The sequence below is a fragment of the Pinus tabuliformis genome, chromosome 8 (genome assembly GCF_031772625.1).
Source record: "Pinus tabuliformis cultivar Carrire ecotype Pingquan chromosome 8, CPIR1, whole genome shotgun sequence".
Taxonomy (NCBI): Eukaryota; Viridiplantae; Streptophyta; class Pinopsida; order Pinales; family Pinaceae; genus Pinus; species Pinus tabuliformis.
Genome location: NC_142294.1, coordinates 1,856,984,460 through 1,857,003,223, shown reverse-complemented (window position 1 = coordinate 1,857,003,223; position 18,764 = coordinate 1,856,984,460). Strand labels below are relative to the sequence as shown.

Genomic DNA, 18,764 nt, shown 5'->3' with positions numbered 1-18,764 from the left:
AACTCATTTACTTGAATATCTGTAGAAGTTGCAACATGCTGTGCCTTTACCTGACCCTTCTTGTTTGGACACTGAAGCATAATGGCCACTCTTGTGGCACACAAAGCATTTCAATTTGCTCATATCTTTCTTCTTTCTAGCCTATGAAGTAGCCTCTCCCTCTGTATCCTTGTTGACCTTCCCCTTGCCCTTCCTTGTGTGACTGGCAAGAGAAAAATTCTCATAATCACCCCTATGCTAACTTCCTTAGAGAGATTCCCCTCGAATCTTTTCCTACATGAAATCATCCCACAGTCTGTCCTAATCAGGAAGTTTCTCTCGTCTCACAATGCCCTTGATGAAAGGAGAGCCCATGGCTTAGTGAAACCATTCAGGGCCGTCCTTACCATGTCTCCATCTATCACGGTCTCCCCAACCCCAGCCAACTCACCACAAACCTGTGTGATCTTGGTGAGATAAGATAATCTGGTCACCTTGGTGCTCTTGAGTTTCTCTCTTAGCACCGTCTTTCTGTTGGTGTTATCGCTTTGGTATAGCTTCGTCAGAGCCTCCCGCATTTCCCTTGTTGTATTCTTCTTGGATAGATGAGGAATCTCATGATCCTTCACTGCATCCAAGATAATCCTTCTGGCTGAGTGTGGATGACTAGTTCTGCACCATTCTGAAGTAGGGTGTGTTTGGTGTTGGAAAACTTCCATATGCTATTTTCCATGAGAATCAATGAAACCCTTGCCTTCCAAGGGATGAGGTTAGATGCGCCCTCCAATCTGTCTTCAAACCTCAAATTGGTTGCAAGTATCTCCCAAATCAGAAACCCAAAGGAAAATTTGTTACTCAATTTAAAAAAAGCTATTGTAACTTGTAATAAATCTGGTTTCTTTAGTGTTATTGCTCTGATACCATGTTAATTTCTCAATTCTAGATCTGATTTTAATTCCTAGCAATTTTTTATATCCATAAAATATTTCTGCAAGTACTAAATGGAAATCTTTCACACAACAAATAACCCTCCAATTGCTCTTCACTTTTATTATTTGAATAATGAGGACTTCCTTACAGGGAAAATGGTCCACAATGAAATTACTAGAAAATTTACAGCAATTTAGAATCTTCTTTATTAGCCTCTAAGAAAATTCGATCTGCACCTTTGCTTGCTTCTCTCCATTCATGTGGCCATCTAGAAACTCACACATGAGGCCTCACACCCTCCTAATCGTCACACATGCGGCCTGCGGACTATCTCTCTCGTGCATGTGGCCCAAATCTTTCCTTGCTATCACGGTTCCCTTGCGCAAACCCTTCGCTCCTCTGAAGCTGAAACTCGCTCACATGTGCAGCTCTCTGCAAATCTGTTGCTCAGAAGAATAATAAATTAGTATGGCCTCGGCGTCCAATCAATCTTCCTTCTTTGGATTTTTCTCGACTGCTGCAACACTCCCTCTCTCTTCAACTCTGAGTATCATATTCTCTCGTGTCTTTCTCTTCTCCTTAGCCTTGTTTTTAAAATTTTTCATTGAGCTATATCCCTAACCTTAATTTCCAAAGTGATAGATGGCTAGGATTGAATCCTAACCCACATGAGATTAAAGGTTGAGATTAAAACAAATTTAGTAAAGTAAATAATATACTTTTTGTTAGTTTCTTTAGCTCAATAGCCAATGTAATTAATTATGTGCTTTTGCTAAGTTAGACTTGGGCTAAATTACAAAAGCAACTCATTCAATAAATTGAAGTATGCTAAGGGGACTTTGGATGACTCTTGCATGCTTGACACTTAGCCAATGCAAAAGTACCTTTTGCTGCTTTGTGCTGTATTTTTGACCCTCTTTAGTTTGCCATACTTCACCCAACTTGAAAGGGACATTCACTGTAAGAATTCTAATAGCCAAGCCTTAACCTGCAAGTTCTGATCCTAATTATCTACTTGGCCCTGAAGGCAAAAACGTGGTAGTGGAATTAGTGTATATTCCTGGTTTGTTATTTACCATTGATACTATGCTAGAAAATTTATTTCCAATCATGTAATTTTTTTATAGAAAAGAAGGGAAAAGTAGCCTAAATGGTAGGGGGGAGCATGTTTGTGAGGCAGGAAAATTATATCTCAGAAATGCTCAGCTAAAATGATGTTATTAAGGTTCTTGATGCAGACAAGATAACCTAGAACCAATAAAGAGTGAGGCACAAGCTATAATTGGTCAAATCACATGCTGAACAGCAAGTTGCAATTTTTGAAAATTTCCATGACTATCCTGACATACTTAATCAAAGAAAGTTAGCAATTTTGAACCTGAATAGGCACATGTGTGTTTGGTATACAACATTTAGTGCTAATTGTGCTACAAAAACATTTCATGTATACAGTTTTGATGGTTGTAGTAAATTAATGATGTAATTAAAGACAAGTTTAAGGAAGTGGGCATTCACAAGTAATGACATGTAAAGGTTTGGTGGTTGTAAGTTGTAACTGGTGTGTTAAGAAAGCTTGTAAACTATGCAAGCCTTCTGTTTTTACATTTTCTGATTTGGTACATGTTGGGACCAGCTAGGGGATTACTTAGCTACAATAATTTATGGAATATAATAATTACCTAACCCACTTGGTAGAGGTTCTGGTGTCCTGTCATGTTGAAGAGCTGAAGTCTATTCCTATTGTCTGTAGGTGTCTAGAGCAGTTTTCTTCCTCACGTTACTGAATGCCGCATCCTTCTGTTTTGATTAATATCCATCTAAAACTTTTGGCATCTTCTATTTTTCATTTTATATTGCCTTGGTTTCTGCCTATACCCGAATAACAATTTGTGTTATTTTTTTTTTAATTCCTCGCTTAAAGTTTAATGTTATTCTGACTCAAATATCTATGTAGACAACGCTGACTGCTGCTGTAACATCCTATCCGAATTCCAGATTATGGTAGTAGATGCCTTGCTGCTGAACTCCATCTTAGTTTTGCAAACTTACAGCTGATGTTCTCTGAACTTTGATTGCAGCATTACTTATCAGCAAGCAACATATTCTTGATATGGTCTGTGGGTTGATAGAATATGCCATAGAATTTACTTTTGTTCCGGAGTTGAAGATGCAGTGGTGGTTAAGTAACATAGGCCTTGTAATGGTTGTGGCTGGAGAATTGGTACGCAAAACTGGTATACTTACTGCTCGCCGCGGCTTTACACATGATATCAAAATGTACCTCCGAGATGACCATGAATTGGTCACTCATGGCATTTAAAAAACATCTCTATCCCAATTATTTTCAAGCGTCTGCACATAATTTAGCTTTAGGTGGAATAAAATATGCCTAATTAAATTAATAGGAAAAGTAGAGAACCGGCCAATTCATCTTAGGTTGGGATCTTATTTGAGTCATCAGAATTGGGCTAGGTTCAGCAGTGATGTAGGCAGAAGCGTGATAGTTTTGTCTTAATCTTTTCATAGAAATATATGCTTTTCAAATCTTAGAATTTTCTACAAATTATAATGATTCAGTCCAATGTTTTAGATATACGAGAGGGTCAAAGTAACGAAAGGACCTTGAAAGGAAAATATATCAGCAAGACAGAATTTTTGCATTTCATGTAACTAAAGTGTCCTACTCTTTAGCAAGCTTTGGGTTGATTATGAACAACTGTAGTGCAGGTCTCACCTTCTGTTAGTGTGAAAAGTAGTGCACAAACCTATAAAAGGTTGTACTTCCTTGGAAGGGTAATATTTGGTTCAACCTTAGGCAGACCTTTAGAACAGGGCTGAAAAATGCTTGAAAGGGTAGCACTAGCCAAAATAACCTTGGCAGCAAATATGCAAGAGGAACTTCTGTAGTGAAACAATCGAACTTGAAACTTAATATAAAGCCTAAAAGAACAATGATGGGCATGGTAGAAGCTGATATACAAAGACATTCTGTAGAATGAATTTTTGTAGGCCAAATTGCCCTTTACCTTGGTAAAACATGCTATAAGTTAAAATTTACTGTTTTATCTAACTATGTGTTGGCCTGTAACTGAGCTGACATCCCCAACTCTGCTTCCACACTCACTCATTGAAGTCGTTCAGCCAAACTTATATTGGTGCAAAATATGCAAGTTGAACCTCTCTAGGCAAAAGGTCAAACTTGCTTAATAAAAAGGTTAAAAGAGCAATGATGGGCACAGTAAAAGCTGAGATACAGAGACCTGTAGAATGCATTTTTGTAGGCTAAATTGCCCTTTACATAGGTAATACATGCTTTTAGTTATATTTTACTGAACCATACCTAACTCTATGAGGTCCTCTAACTGAGCTGACCTCCCCAATTATGTGGGAACACTCACTCATTGAAGTAGTTCTTCTGCCTTTGCTCTCGTCTTTAATTTTTCACTGTTAAATGCCTTAGCAGGGTTTCTTCTTATAGGTTCCTGTGTCAAGGTTATGCTTTTTCCTTTTGTAGGCTCAGGTTTTTATTTATGCCACCTAATTGTACACGAGGCATGGAGAATATGATGGTAGTTAATCTTTTTTTATTTTTCGTCTTTCCAAATAATACGTAGTCGTAAAAGAGTTCCAAGAACACTCCATTTGTTTCTCCACAGTGTAGCTGCTTTTGTTACTTTTTATGTTTATTTTCATCTAGGATGAAAACTTATCCTATTTTCCCAAGTATGGGAAACATTGCTTGTTACTTTTTGGTTGCTCTGAGTTGTTTTCCTAGGAAAATGGTGCACTATTGAAGGAAGGAGCATGAGTGTTGCAGAGGATTCCTTACAGCATGGGCGTGCCACATGGGGGAGATTCCTCTGCATCCCATTGCCACAAAATCTAGCAGGCCTTGTGAGGGGACTCACAAGACTCACAAGACTCACAAGGTGAGGGCCAGACCCTATAGCAACAATGACGAAGGATTGCTACTGTCACCTCAATCTTCCTCCTGCTGTTTAGTGGAGTTTCACCACAAGGGAGGCTTCCCTGTATCCATGTATAACGATATTCAAATTACAGGGCTTCAGGTGATATAAATAGGCTAGGGAAATATACCTTAATGATGGAACAGACTCAATTCTTGTTTATCAAGGGACCAGTATTCTAACCCTAGACTAGACAAGGGTCTTCACAGGCCAGGGCTTATTGATATACAATGATAAAGGAATACTTAGGCATGTAGAAGTTAGAAAAAGTGTTTATTGTAATGTTTGGATCAGAAAAAGGAACAAGATAAACCCTCAAATAGGTGTCAAATTGAAGCTTGGATAGGGTTCAGGGTTTCTAGGGCGCAAATAGACAAGGAAGGATGATGTCAGCCTACTTGGGGAGAATTCACCACAACAAAAGTTAGATTTTGCATTTAAAAGGTATAAAAAGGCAAACCCTAAATTTTAATCCTCAAACATCCCTAGAAAAGCCTTAGCGGCCTGCCTTAAAAAGCCTAGGAGATATAAAAGAAGTGAGCTTTAATGATTTTTGATCAACACAACTGTAGCTAGTGCCTAATCCTACTTGGGAAAGTGGAGTTTTAGGGCAAAATTGAAAGGAAAAATAAAATTGATTGGAGTAACGGGGAAAATATGTTTTCCTCTTATAAAACCCTATCTTTTTGTGAGGGGAGAAATTAGATAGAAGATGCACATTAGGACTTCTATGGATTTCAAGGGAGAATATATTTAACATGCAAATTTTTACCAATATTTCCAATAAACAATAGGCCTTTAGTCATGGAACATATAGAAACCCTAACATTAATCCATTGACATGCAAAATATGAAAAATCAGCAATAAAATTACACCAAGAAAAAGCCTTCTTTAAATCCTAAAAAGATGCCTTTAATGCAATAGTCAATCTCAAATAGAAAGATGCTCCATATAATCACATTTTTACCAAGTAGCGAATAAGACAAGACAATCCACACTCTTCTAACTTCTAAGAGAGGCCGAATTTACATGTGTGATGATGAATAGAGTGAATGAAGGGATCCTCTATTTATACGAGGTATATCCCTTCTCTTTTACAAAAATATTATCCTACAAGCCCTAAAACAAGTTTGACTTTGAGTGTTTGACAAGACAAGGGGTTACAAGCCAATCCCATAGCTCAAACCAGTAAACTAATGTAATAAAAGCCCACACGTGTGGGTCGATATCCTCCAAAATCATGGTGTCATGCCATTTTTGGCCATAAACGTTGCAAAAATGCATGGCATGGGCTAGTGGGATGTTCCATCATCATAATCAACTCCAAGTCTCGAGGGGAGACCTCAAGAAGTGCCTCAAAGTGCCTCCATGTCCAAAAACCATGGTCTGGGTGCCCTATGTCACCCTCTTAAGGGCTAGATGGATAACGTGACAACGTCTCTCTCCAATGTTGGGGCTCCAAGTGTGAGTACAAATCCTCCCATGTCATCTTGGGGATGACCATCATTATTTGGATTTTGAATCAAGCAAGACCCATCAAATAGTGTCAGGGCCAACCTTGGGGCATCCTGGGTCTGCTAGATACAACACCAAGTAAATCCAACAACAAGCAAGAGGAGCTCAACATTTCATCTTTTGAGAGTACTGTGAGGTGTCAATCTTCATGTGGAATCATCAAAGTGCCCAATGCTTTATGCTGGAGGGCCAATGCTACATCTGCAAGGTCATCATTGCTCTTTGGAAGGTGCAAAATGTTGAATTTTGTAGGTATGGTTGGTCTTCATAATTTATATTTTAGCCCTTGTAATGTATAAAGAATTTGTAAAACATGTCCTTCATGTCATTTTGAATATTTTGCCCTTGAAAGAATTATTGTAAGACATGTTCTTCATGTCGGATTTAAAAGAGAAAATTTTGAAATTTTGAATTTTCGGCTCCAAGATAGTCAAGTCGGCCCTTCCTCAAGTCAAGTCAGCCCCAATGAAGAGACACACCCATTCGCGAAGGATAAACACCATATAAAGGCATTCAACCTCCTCCACAAATGCACCATTCGACCTCACACAAGAAAGAAGTTTCTAGGCATCCAAGTGAAGGATAGGAAGGACAAAGAAGAAGTATGAAGTTTCTCTCTCTCTCTCTCTCTCTCTCTCTCTCTAGCTCACATTTCTCTTTCTAGACCTCGCACGTGTGAATACTGGGTAGCAGTTTTTGGGCAGGTCGAGTTGTAGGGCCGAATTGCAGGGCCAAAATTGTAGGATCGAGTTGCAAGGTCTAAGTTGCATGGCCGAAGCTGTAGGGTCAATTTGCAGGGTAGTTTAAGGGCTTGACTTGAGGATTGTGGACCAGGTTTGACCATTAGCTTTGTTGGTCAGTTTGACCTCATAATTGACTAGTTGCATTAGATTTATCTCTTGTTGAACTGGAGAATTTCTCTAAGAAGAAGGTTGTTAGGATTTTCCCCAAGTGGGGTTTCCTAGGGTAAATCTTGTGTTCTCTTTGCATTGTGATCTCTATTGTCTTTATGGTTATGGTTGAACTTCTGAAGTGTAATTGCTTAATGATAAACTGAAATTGTTAAAATAAGACATATCATTAGAAGTGATTACTAGCGTTTTAAAAATATAGTGCTTGTATCTATTGCACTTGAAAACTCAACATGGTATCAGAGCTTAGGTGGCGAGAAGAACATTGAGATCACTCTTGAAGAAGGTTTGGTAAGAGATCACTCTTGAGAAAAACCCTATATCTACAATCTACCTACTTGTCTATGACTATGGGTTCTCATATAAAGGTAGAAAACAAATTAGGAGCTACAAATGTTAGGGCGTGGAAAACAAGAATTGATCTTCTTCTTGCAAAGGAAGATCTCTTGGGTATTGTGAAAGGAAAGGTCACTGAACTGGAAAAACATGAAGATAAACTAAAATTTGAGAAAGATGATATTACAGCTAAAAGTATCACTGTAGATTCCGTCAGAAATCATTTGATCCCATATAGCACAAATCTTGACTCTTTAAAGAAAATGTATGATGCCTTAATTGTATATTATCAACAATATTGGTCAAGCAATGAGTTTGAAGAATGAGCTTTGTGATGTTAGAATGATAAGGAATGATACTATAGCCTCATATTTCATCAGGATTTCTCAATTGAGAGATCAACTTCAAGCAATTGATGAAATCATTCTCGAAAAAGAACTAGTAACTACAACACTCAATGGTTTACCGTAATCAAGGAATTCATTTGCAACAAGAATATGTGCTAGAAAAGATGTGCCAACGTTTGATGAACTATGGACCACGTGTACTCAAGAAGAATCAAGACTCATATCTAGAAGAAAGCTTCTGAGATTCGAAGAAGGTGACTCTCAGGCATATGCTGCACGTTTGAAGCAATGTTGTGAAAAGCGCGAGCGGGATTAAATCGGCGCCGAGAATGAAGCGGAAAAAATCGGAAAAAGCGGGAAAAAAGTGGAAAAAAGCGGGAAAAAAGCGTTTGGTACAAAAATATTCATTTTTTTTAATTTTTTTTCAATTTTTTTAATATCTAAACCATCTACAACATAAAATAAATACATTGACACATAAATATGATAAAAAAACTAATATATAAGATGTTTAATATCATTTCTAGTGCTAAAATCACACATAACATTGAATCATGTCCTGAATAGTAAGTCCTGACTCCTGAGTCCCAGCTCAGCCTCAAAATATCAACAAAAAATATGATAATGTATCTCATCATGTCATAATGTCATATACAATAAAATGAGGTCTAATCCTATTGATTTCCTCTGCCCCTCTTGCGAGAAAATGCCACAGCTTTCCCTTTCCCTCTAGATGTAGATGCTGGTGCTTGTGCTGGTGGAGATGGCAGTGGAGTCTGATGTGCTCTAGAAGCTGAAGAACTAGAAGTAGGAGCTATAGGAGGTAGACCACGTCCTCTACTGGTGGCAGGGGTAGCCCGAGTAGGTGGTGTCACCTGGAAACATTACAATCTCCCAATCCTGAAATCCTGAAAAACTGATAAGTCTGCTGGATTTTAAATGAAATCTAAAATTCTACTTTCTCCATATGAAATCCAATGAGGCTGGAACCACTCTCAAACATCCTGAGTCATTTCATGGTAATGTTAAAAATTTAAGTAAAAGGATGAAAATGAAGATTAAGGAGAATGTCACTTTTACTTTAAGAATTTAACATTACCATGAATAGCATATCCATACTAGGGCCTAGACTTGATCATTACACTGCCCCACTCAAAAATTATTTGTTTCTTTAAAAAAAAATTGCATGAAAAAACTCAAATGACCAAATCAAAAATCAAAAAAAAAATTATAAAATCGTGCTGCCCTGACACCCCGAGCTTTTTTCCGAAAAAAGCGGCAAAAAAATTTTAGGCGCTTTTTTCCCATAAAAAGCGCAATTAAATCGGCTTAGGGAAATTCAAAAAAGCGCGATTTAATCGCGCTTTTAACAACACTGGTTTGAAGAAGGGTGGAGGAAGAAAGAAGTTTGGCTCTCAAAGAAGAAGTGGAGGAAGAAGACCTGAAGAAAGAAGACCTACCCCTAAAGGAAAGAGAGATATGTCAAAAGTACAATGCTATCAATGTCACAAATTTGGTCACTTTAGACACAATTGTCTTGAAAGATCGAATGATAGAAAGAGAAAAGGAAAGCAGCATGCCTCTGCAACAGATTTTGAAGAACTCCCAAAGAGACCAAAGAATGAAAATCTAGGTAATAAAGAATTCTTCTATTTCTCTGTAGAATCGACCTCGACAAGGCAAGGGGTTTGAGGGCCGCCGCAGGGCCAGCTCTTACTGGTTCTGTTGTAGATGTTGAAGACTCATGGCTAGTAGATAGTGGAGCCTCAAGGCACATGACAAGAGATAGAGACAACCTCACAAGTTTGATGGAAAGAAGATTATCACAAAAGGTGGAACTTGGAGACAACAACAATTATGTAGTCAAAGGCATTGGGAAGACATCCATTGAGCTAGAATCAGGTGATAATGTTCATCTTAGTAACATATTATATGTGCCAGGTTTGAAGAAGAATTTGGTCTCTATTTCACACTTCGAAGATAAAGGAGATAAAGTAGCATTTGTTGATGGAAAAGTTCTTGTTTGGCCCGAGCACTCTAGTATAGATTCCACTAGAGTAATTGGAGTTTGTGACGAAAGGTTGTATAGAATTTTGAAACAACCTACTCAAGCACTTTTCTGTAATGATATTAATCCATGTGAGCTTTGGCATAGAAGATATGCTCACCCTCATTATAAAGCTTTGCCAGTCTTAAAGTAGATGGTTGCAAGTGTTCTAGATTTGTAGGAAAAACATGAAGATGTAAAGGATGTGCACTTGGAATGAATGTTAAGAAGCCTTTTTAAAGCAACGAATGTAGACCCAAGGAAATTTTGGACCTAGTCTATATCGATGTATGTGGTTCAAAACTTCAATGCTAGTGAAGTCTCTTGGAGGCTCGCTGTATTATGTAATATTTATTGATTATTTCTCTTGAAAGACGTGGATTTCTTCATGAATACGAAGGATGAGGTCTTTGATAAGTTCCAGGAATTCAACGCTGAAGTCGAAAACTTGAAGGGAAAGAAGATCAATATCCTGAGATCTGATAATGGAGGAGAATATACCTGCAAGGAGCTCGTTGCCTTTTGTAAAGACACTGGGATTAAGAGGGAGCTAATAGTCCCTTACAATCCACAACATAATGGATTTGTTGAAAGAAAGAACAAAAGTATTGAAGAATTTGTGAAGGCAAATGATGCATGATCAAGACCTTCCTATGTTTCTATGGAGAAAAGCATCAATGACAATTGTCTACATTCAAAATAGAAGTCCTCATTGAATTTTGGAAGACAAGACTCCTGAAGAAGCATTCACAGGACAAAAACCTCAGGTTGGTCATTTTGAGAATATTTGGTGTTCCAGATTTGTAGGAAAAACATGGAGGAGTATGTAAAGGATGTGCACTTGGAATGAATGTTAAAGAAGTCTTTTTAAAGCAACGAATGTAGACCCAAGGAAATTTTGGACCTAGTCTATTCTGATGTATGTGGTTCAAAACTTCAATGCTAGTGAAGTCTCTTGGAGGCTCGTTGTATTATGTAACCTTTATTGATTACTTCTCTCGCAAGACGTGGATTTACTTCATGAATATGAAGGATTAGGTCTTTGACAAGTTCCAGGAATTCAAGGCAGAAGTCGAAAACTTGAAGGAAAGAAGATCAATATCCTGAGCTCTGATAATGGAGGAGAATATACCTCCATGGAGCTTGTTGCCTTTTGTAAAGACGCTAGGATTAAGAGGGAGCTAATAGTCCCTTACAATCCACAACATAATGGATTTGTTGAAAGAAAGGACAAAAGTATTGAAGAATTTGTGAAGGCAATGATGCATGATCAAGACCTTCTTATGTTTCTATGGAGCAAAGCATCAGTGGCAATTGTCTACATTCAAAATAGAAGTCCTCATTGAATATTGGAAGACAAGACTCCCGAAGAAGCATTCACAGTACAAAAACCTCAGGTTGGTCATTTTGAGAATATTTGGTTGTCCTGTTTATATTCATGTACCTAAAGATAAGAGAAGGAAGTTAGAGCCTTTAGGAAAGAAAGGGATATTCGTTGGTTATAGTGAGTCATCAAAGGCCTATAGAATATATGTTCCAGGACAAAAACAAGTTGAAGTTAGCAGGGATATGACCTTTGATGAAAATGTGGCCTATTGAAAATCCAAAGAAGTTCCCATGGACTCTGATGAGGACGAAAAACATGAAGCTCCTAAGGAAGAAGAAGATTTTGGTCCATCAAATCCTTCAGAACATCCTGTTGATCATAAAGAAGAGCTAGAAGGGCCTAAGGAACCAGTGGATCCAATTGTTGTTCCTGAAATAAAGAAGAGGCCAACATGGCTTAGATCTACCTTGCAAGAAGAAGAAGGACATGCAACACCCAGTGTTTTAAGATTCGGCCGGCTCAGAACCGATTCGGCTGAGTTGGTTCGAGTCAAGGCCTCACCGGGTTGACTCGGCCAATGAACCGGTTCGGCCGGTTGGGTTATTACCGAGCTGGCCAAGTTGTCTAACAACTCGACTGGCTCGGCCGAGTCCGAGCCTACTCGGCCGGGTTGGATGACAGTGGCCCGTGAATTAAAAAACAACAATTTTTTTTATTTTTTTGCTTTTGGGGGACTCCAAGGTTTTCACGATGATACTTTAATGGTTTTTTGTCCCTAAATAAGTTTATCTCGCTTGATCTTGAGAGGTTTGTTTAGGTGGTATCACATATGTAGTAGAGATTCCTTAAGGGATAGCTTCATTCTTCTTCAAAACCTTCCAATAGGTTCTTTGCCCCTTTCTTAAAGCAAACCTAACTTTGTGGCCCCAACCTTGGCCCTCCAAAGATGAGCATCAAGCCTTGAGTTGATTCCATGTGATGCTACACCCCTTGATGAGCCTCCAAATGCTAAAACACTAAACTTAAAAGTTTGGACGTTGGACTATTTGATGATATGCCCAAATGGACTAAAGATGCCCCCTGGCTGGCCTTGACCCTATTTTGGTGGATGGTGCCTTCTTCCAAAGCACAGATGAGGATGGTTATCATTGAGATGATTTAGGAGGCTAGCACATCCCTCTTTGATGCTAATGCTTACCCTTAGGGGTGCCATGTCACTCACATGCTTGAAAAGGGTGACATAGGGTCTCTCCTAGATGACATCATGGTGGAGGATGCACCTTTTGAAGATGTACACATGCACTTTGGGACTTTCTTGGAGTGAGGAACACTCTTGGACCCTTGTATTAGTTCCTTGATGACTTATAATCTATTTTGGAGGATAACGCCATTTCTAGCCTCCTTGGTTATGTGTTTTTGTTTTGATCTCTATATCATCATCATGTATGTATTGGACAGTGCACTGGGTGCCATTTTGATATAATGGATATATTCATGAGCCTACTTTGATCATATGTTGTCTTCTATCTATATTTTAATGCTGTGTTTTTGGAAACATGAATGAAAATCTTTAAAATTATGTTTTTTATAAAAAAATAAATATTTAATGTATTTTTTACAACGACCGAGTCATTGAAATCGAGCCGACCGAGTTGATACTGAGTTGGAGTCGGAGTCGACCCTCGGCCGATTCGGAGTCGGAGTTAGAGTTTTAAAACATTAGCAACACCACGTGGATCCTTCAGGGAAAGCAATAGGCCAAAGAGGTATTCTAGTTATGCAACTTTGATGACGAATCTTACTGATGTTGAACCTTTCACTTTTGAAGAAGCAACTAGCCAGCAAGTTTGGAAGGATGTGATGTTGGAAGAATACCAATCGATTATGAAGAATTATGTATGGGAAATTGTGCCTAGATCTGAAGGAAAATCAGTGGTGTCCTCCAAATGGGTATACAATATCAAGCATGCAGTGGATGGCAACATTGAAATGCAAGGCAAGATTTGTGGCTAGAGGTTTCTTTCTCCCAGAAAGAGGGAGAAGATTATGATGAGACTTTTGCTCCAATTACCAAGTACACTACCATTAGATATATTATTTCTATTGCTTCTTCTTTGTGTTGAACTTACATCAAATGGATGTAAAGACTGCTTTTCTTAATGGTGTGATTGAGGAAGAAGTGTACATAGAGCAACCTCAAGGTTTTGAGGTCCATGGTAGAGAGTCTCACATTTGTAGGTTGAAGAAAGCCTTGTATGGACTTAAGCAAGCACCGAAAGCTTGGTATACATGAATGGATAGTTATTTAATAAGACTTGGCTTCTCCTAAAGTGATGCTGATTTAAGTTCGAGGAGAATGAACCTGTGATTCTATTATTGTATGTTGATGATTTATTTTTGATAGGTGTGGAGCATCTTATTATTCGAAGTAAGAGGGAGTTACCCTTAGAATTTGATATGAAGGATCTTGGTTTGATGCACTACTATTTGGGGCTAGAAGTATGGTAGAACCCGACGAAAAGTATATCATCAAGATCCTACAAAAGTTTGCAATGATGGATTGTAAGTCAATGCTGACTCCCATGGTAACAAATCCGAGAAAGTTGAGAGACATTGAGATTGATTTGGTAGATCCATCCATGTACCAGAAGCTGATTGGCTCATTGATGTATTGGTTAATACTAGGCTGAACATTTGCTTTGCAGTGAACACGTTGAGCCAGTTCTAGGTGGAACCGAGACATGATCATTGGATAGCAGCAAAGCACATATTGAGATATTTGCGTGGTACGGTTGAATTTGGTTTGAGATATGTCTCAAACGGTGACATACAATTGCAAGGCTATACAGATGCAGATTGGGCAGGGAGTGCTGAAGACAGAAAGAGTACCTTCAGAGGTTGCTTTAGTTTGGGCTCTGCTATGATTTTGTGGATGAGCAGGAAGTAGACATCTGTCGCACTCAGTATTACTGAGGCAGAATATATTGCAACTAGCTTGGTGAGTTGTGAAGCAGTATGGCTTCGAAAGTTACTCGCGGGACTGTTTGATCATGTGCTCGAGTCAACCGTGATATATTGTGATAATCAAAGTTGTGTGAAGCTGACAGAGAATCCAGTTTTCCATGACAGGTCGAAGCACATCGAGATCAAGTACCACTTCATCCGTGACATGGTGCAGAAGGGAGCAGTGAAGCTCCAGTATGTCTCCACTGATGAGCAGATTGTTGATATTCTTACAAAGCCTTTGTCCTGAGCGAAGTTTGTATACTTTAGAGACAAGCTTGGACTTGTGGAGAATACCTCTCTCATTGAGAGGGAGTGCTGATGAGATAGCATCATGGATTGGCATTCTCCTTGTGTCAAGTACTGTGACCCACATTGGGGAGATTATCCCTGTGTCAAGTACATTACCTCTGGTTAATCTTGTCAGGATTGCCACCCATATAGCTAGTGGGTGAGGAGACTTAGGTCAGACGCGATTGCCATGGACTCGGTTATGGTAAATCAATCTCCCCTACATGTTGGATGCAGGTGTTCTACCACTTGATCGCGGAGGATCAAGTTGGGCAAGGATCAATTAGTGGACATAGGGTGTGTGATCTTTACCAAGGTCATTTATGACTGCCATGGACTTGGTTGTGGTAAATCGATCTCCCCTATTGTCATTGTGGATCATTCTTCTGAGATGAGATGAGATGAGATCTATGATATACTCCTTTAGGTCATGGAGCTTGACCTGGAGACCATAGGGTGTGTGTGATCTTTACCAAGGTCATATATGACTGCCATGGACTTGGTTGTGGTAAATCGATCTCCCCTATCGTCAGTTGTGGATCATTCTTCTTCTATGGATCGAGACACCATTGTTCTGTTGAGATGTGATCTATGATGTAGCCTAAAGAATACCTCCCTGGCTGAGAGGGAGTGTTGAGATTGGATTATGATGCTATCTGCTTTCCTTATGATAAGACATATACATATGAGAGAATGAGAATACTTCCCTGGCTAAGAGGGAGTGTTGAAAATTGTAGCCATGACCAACATTTCCATCGATAAAATAAAAGGAAGAAATTGGAAATTTGAATTTATATTTTTCCCTCTTAAAATATCCAAGTTGGCCATCCTTTTGTTTAGGTCGGTTGGGCCCTCAAGAGGCGCACATTCGCCCCCTTTGGAAGTCTATATAAAGGAGAGGCTTCCTCCATCATTTGGACACATTGAATTCATCTTGCCTATCTCTGATCCAACGAATTTCAGAAGGAGAAAGGAGGGCCGAAATTTCAGGAGGAGGGTTTGGGATTTCTTCTTGTTCTTGGGTATTGGTTTGGCTATTCTCTTGATGTTGTTTCTGATGTATTGATGAACTATGGACTCTCTCTCTCTCTCATAAGGAAGAATTTATGGGTTTTTCCCTTTGTGGGTTTTGCCTTGGCCTTAGGCCTAATTTTTGTCTCTCTTGTCTCATGGTTTCATGGTTAATTTCACTGCTCTTTCATGGTTTAATGTTTGATATTTTCCTCTGTATAACTCCTTAATGATTTCAAATAAATGTTATGTGGAGTTAATGCTAACGGATCATTAGAAGTACTTATCATGTAGAAGAAAAATTTAATTCTATTTGTGACCTAGAAAATCAACACATTTGACCCCTTATTGTAGGGAATTCAGCTAATGAGATGTATGCAACATTGATCATTTATATTAGAATGGTAATGCATCCTGGAAATTGCTACTCAAGAGTCAACTTACTCATATAAACATGAAGGACATAAACATCGTAACTAGTTACTTGATGAAGATTACCTAGATCAAAGATTAACTCGTGACCATCAAGATGAAGGTCGAGAATGAGTTAGTGTCTCTCACTTTGAATGGGTTCTTAGAGCCTTGGGAATCCTTTGTGTAGAGTATCTAGGGTTGTGAGTACATGCCTACCTTTGAGTAGCTATGGGATGGCTTTATCCAAGAAGAAGCAAGGAGAGCAACAATTGTAGCCCTCATTGGTAAGGTGAGGAAGGGAGGACCCAAGAAGGGCCAATGTAACATTCATGTCCATGAAAGCATTATGTGTTTCAATTGCCACAAGACAGGCCACTATGCATTACGTATCTCAGTGTCTTGAGAAATGTTAGAAAATCAGAAAGGCAAAAAGATTATCTTATTCTTGATAATTACTTGCGATGTTTATTTATTATTACAATTGTTTATATCTTCTCTCTTTTAGTTCATCAAGAAATTACCAAAGCAACAACACATAAAACAATAAACACCAGATGTAGGCACTATGCCAGGGCAAAACCCCCTTTGAGGGGAAAACCCAGTCAAGAAATTCTTCCTTTCAATAGTATTCTTTGAGACTCTTCACTCTAGATCAAGACCAGACCTTCCCTCCACACTAAGTCAGCCTCCCATAATTTCGACCCCTTTCCAACAATTTTGACTAGGCAGCAGCTTCTGGCAACAACAAAAAATTGGAAGACTTCGATTTCCCAATCCAGAGCACGAAACGGATTGAGAGAGACACCAAAATTTCGATTTTTCTTTTCTCCTTAGACTTCCCCAAACTCGCACTTACTTCGGCTTCCCGGCAACAGACTTCGCACTTTTCCTAGCTACAAGAGATATTGAACTTCTTGTGAGAGAGTGTGTTCCAAATGAATTCAATGTGCTTGTATTTATAGGCTCCATGTGAGGTCGAATAGTCTTCTTAGGCCGACTTGATGTGGAGGATACATAAATTACATTTGACTCAATACTTAACCTTTTTACATGATTCAAAAGCCCAAGAAGGGTCTCTTTAAAAGTACAATGACTCTATTGACTCAGAATAAATCCTAGAAGTCCTCAATGGGGACTTTGACCTAAAACATGGTGACCCAAGCATGAAACCCATGCTTTAATAAGTCACAATAATAATAATAAAAATTCTTTTCTTTATTCTTTTGACAAGTACATTACAAGATGACTCAAATACATTAAATGAAGATCGAACCTAGTTACATTTTCCAACACTCCCTCTTAACTAGGGAGGTATTCATCATATACAAGTACAATGGAAGATCTCAAACTATATGAACCATGAAGAACTTTAGGCACCACAATGCCATGGACTAGATTCCTGACCAGGGCAATCTATCCATTGGTCTCTCAACAATTTAGGCACCGCAATGCCATAGACTAGATATCTGACCAGGGCAATCTATCTGGGTGGGACTAAGATAGACTCAAGCTTTCAACCTCTCTAGGTACCATCAGGCTTACTTATTAACCATCAACCCAAGGATCTAGGCGCGTGTCAGAGCTCAATGACCAACGCCACCCTTCCAACTTCGGGAGCTAGACATCGACACAAAGTGTCGACCATATGTCCTCCCAGGTAATGCTTCACTCACAAAGCCTCAACACCCCTTGATTCGACAGATCAAGGACAACAAATCTCTCCCGATCAAACTGATCAGTAACCAACATGCTATCAAAACCTTCGAGAGATTCACCTGTACAAACACAACCCCAATCAATAATATACTTTCATATGTACATAATCAAATACAAACCTCCGGGGTCGTTCTAGATGTTGCTCCTCAACTCAGTAGGACTATCAACCGAATCTTTGACAAAAGATTCCTCAATCATATGCTTTCCTACTTCTCATGCAGCAACATATCCTCCGAAATTCATTCTTAAAACAAAGCTATGCCCTCCCTCTTAACCAGAAAGCATCTCTTTATCTAGACTCCCTCTTATTCTTAAGGAGATCTCTTCTACTCATGGTTCCTCAAGGAGATCAACTTCTTCTTTTCGTCATCGGAGAATCTTTCGTGGCTTCCAACCATTTTATCAGAGTTATCATTATCCTTATCATGCTTATCATATCAACGAGCATCTTCACCATATTGAAGATTGTGTACCTACACAACTTAGATAGCAAGTACAACCAAATCTATAGAAGCATGAAGTTAGCCATATCAGAATCACAGAATCATTTCAACTTTATACATATCAAATACCCAAACTTAATTACAAACAAGAAACATCTACTCTTTAACATCTTGCTAGGGACTTTTTCATAAACCCTAGACTACTTCATAACAACTTTCATTCCATCTAGGGTTTCAATGTTTCTTCCAAAGGTATGACATACCTTACTACAACATATAGAAAACCCTAGAAACAATTCAAACAAATATAAAGCATCTAACAACTTTTCAAAATTCATATGTTAGACTTCTCACTAGGGTTTCATACAAATCCTAGATTTCATACAAAAGAATCAATCAAAATCAATCACAGCTTAGTCATTAACATGACCAACTTCCACTAGGGTTAGTTGCAAACCCTAGATTTCCGATCAACCATCAATCCCAACCAAAACTCAGATTTCAACAATCTTACACAAATCTCAA

At 38.7% G+C, this 18,764-nt stretch overlaps 1 protein-coding gene across 1 annotated transcript in view; it reads left to right on the top strand.

Annotated features, from left to right (window-relative positions):
- The window catches only part of LOC149243707 (protein-S-isoprenylcysteine O-methyltransferase B-like), a 125,518-nt gene that overhangs the window by 20,459 nt on the left and 86,295 nt on the right, over positions 1–18,764 (top strand). The window contains exon 2 of the mRNA XM_089367847.1: positions 2,988–3,228. Coding sequence (XP_089223973.1) covers positions 2,988–3,228 — 241 coding nt within the window. The remainder of the gene's footprint in view (positions 1–2,987; positions 3,229–18,764) is intronic.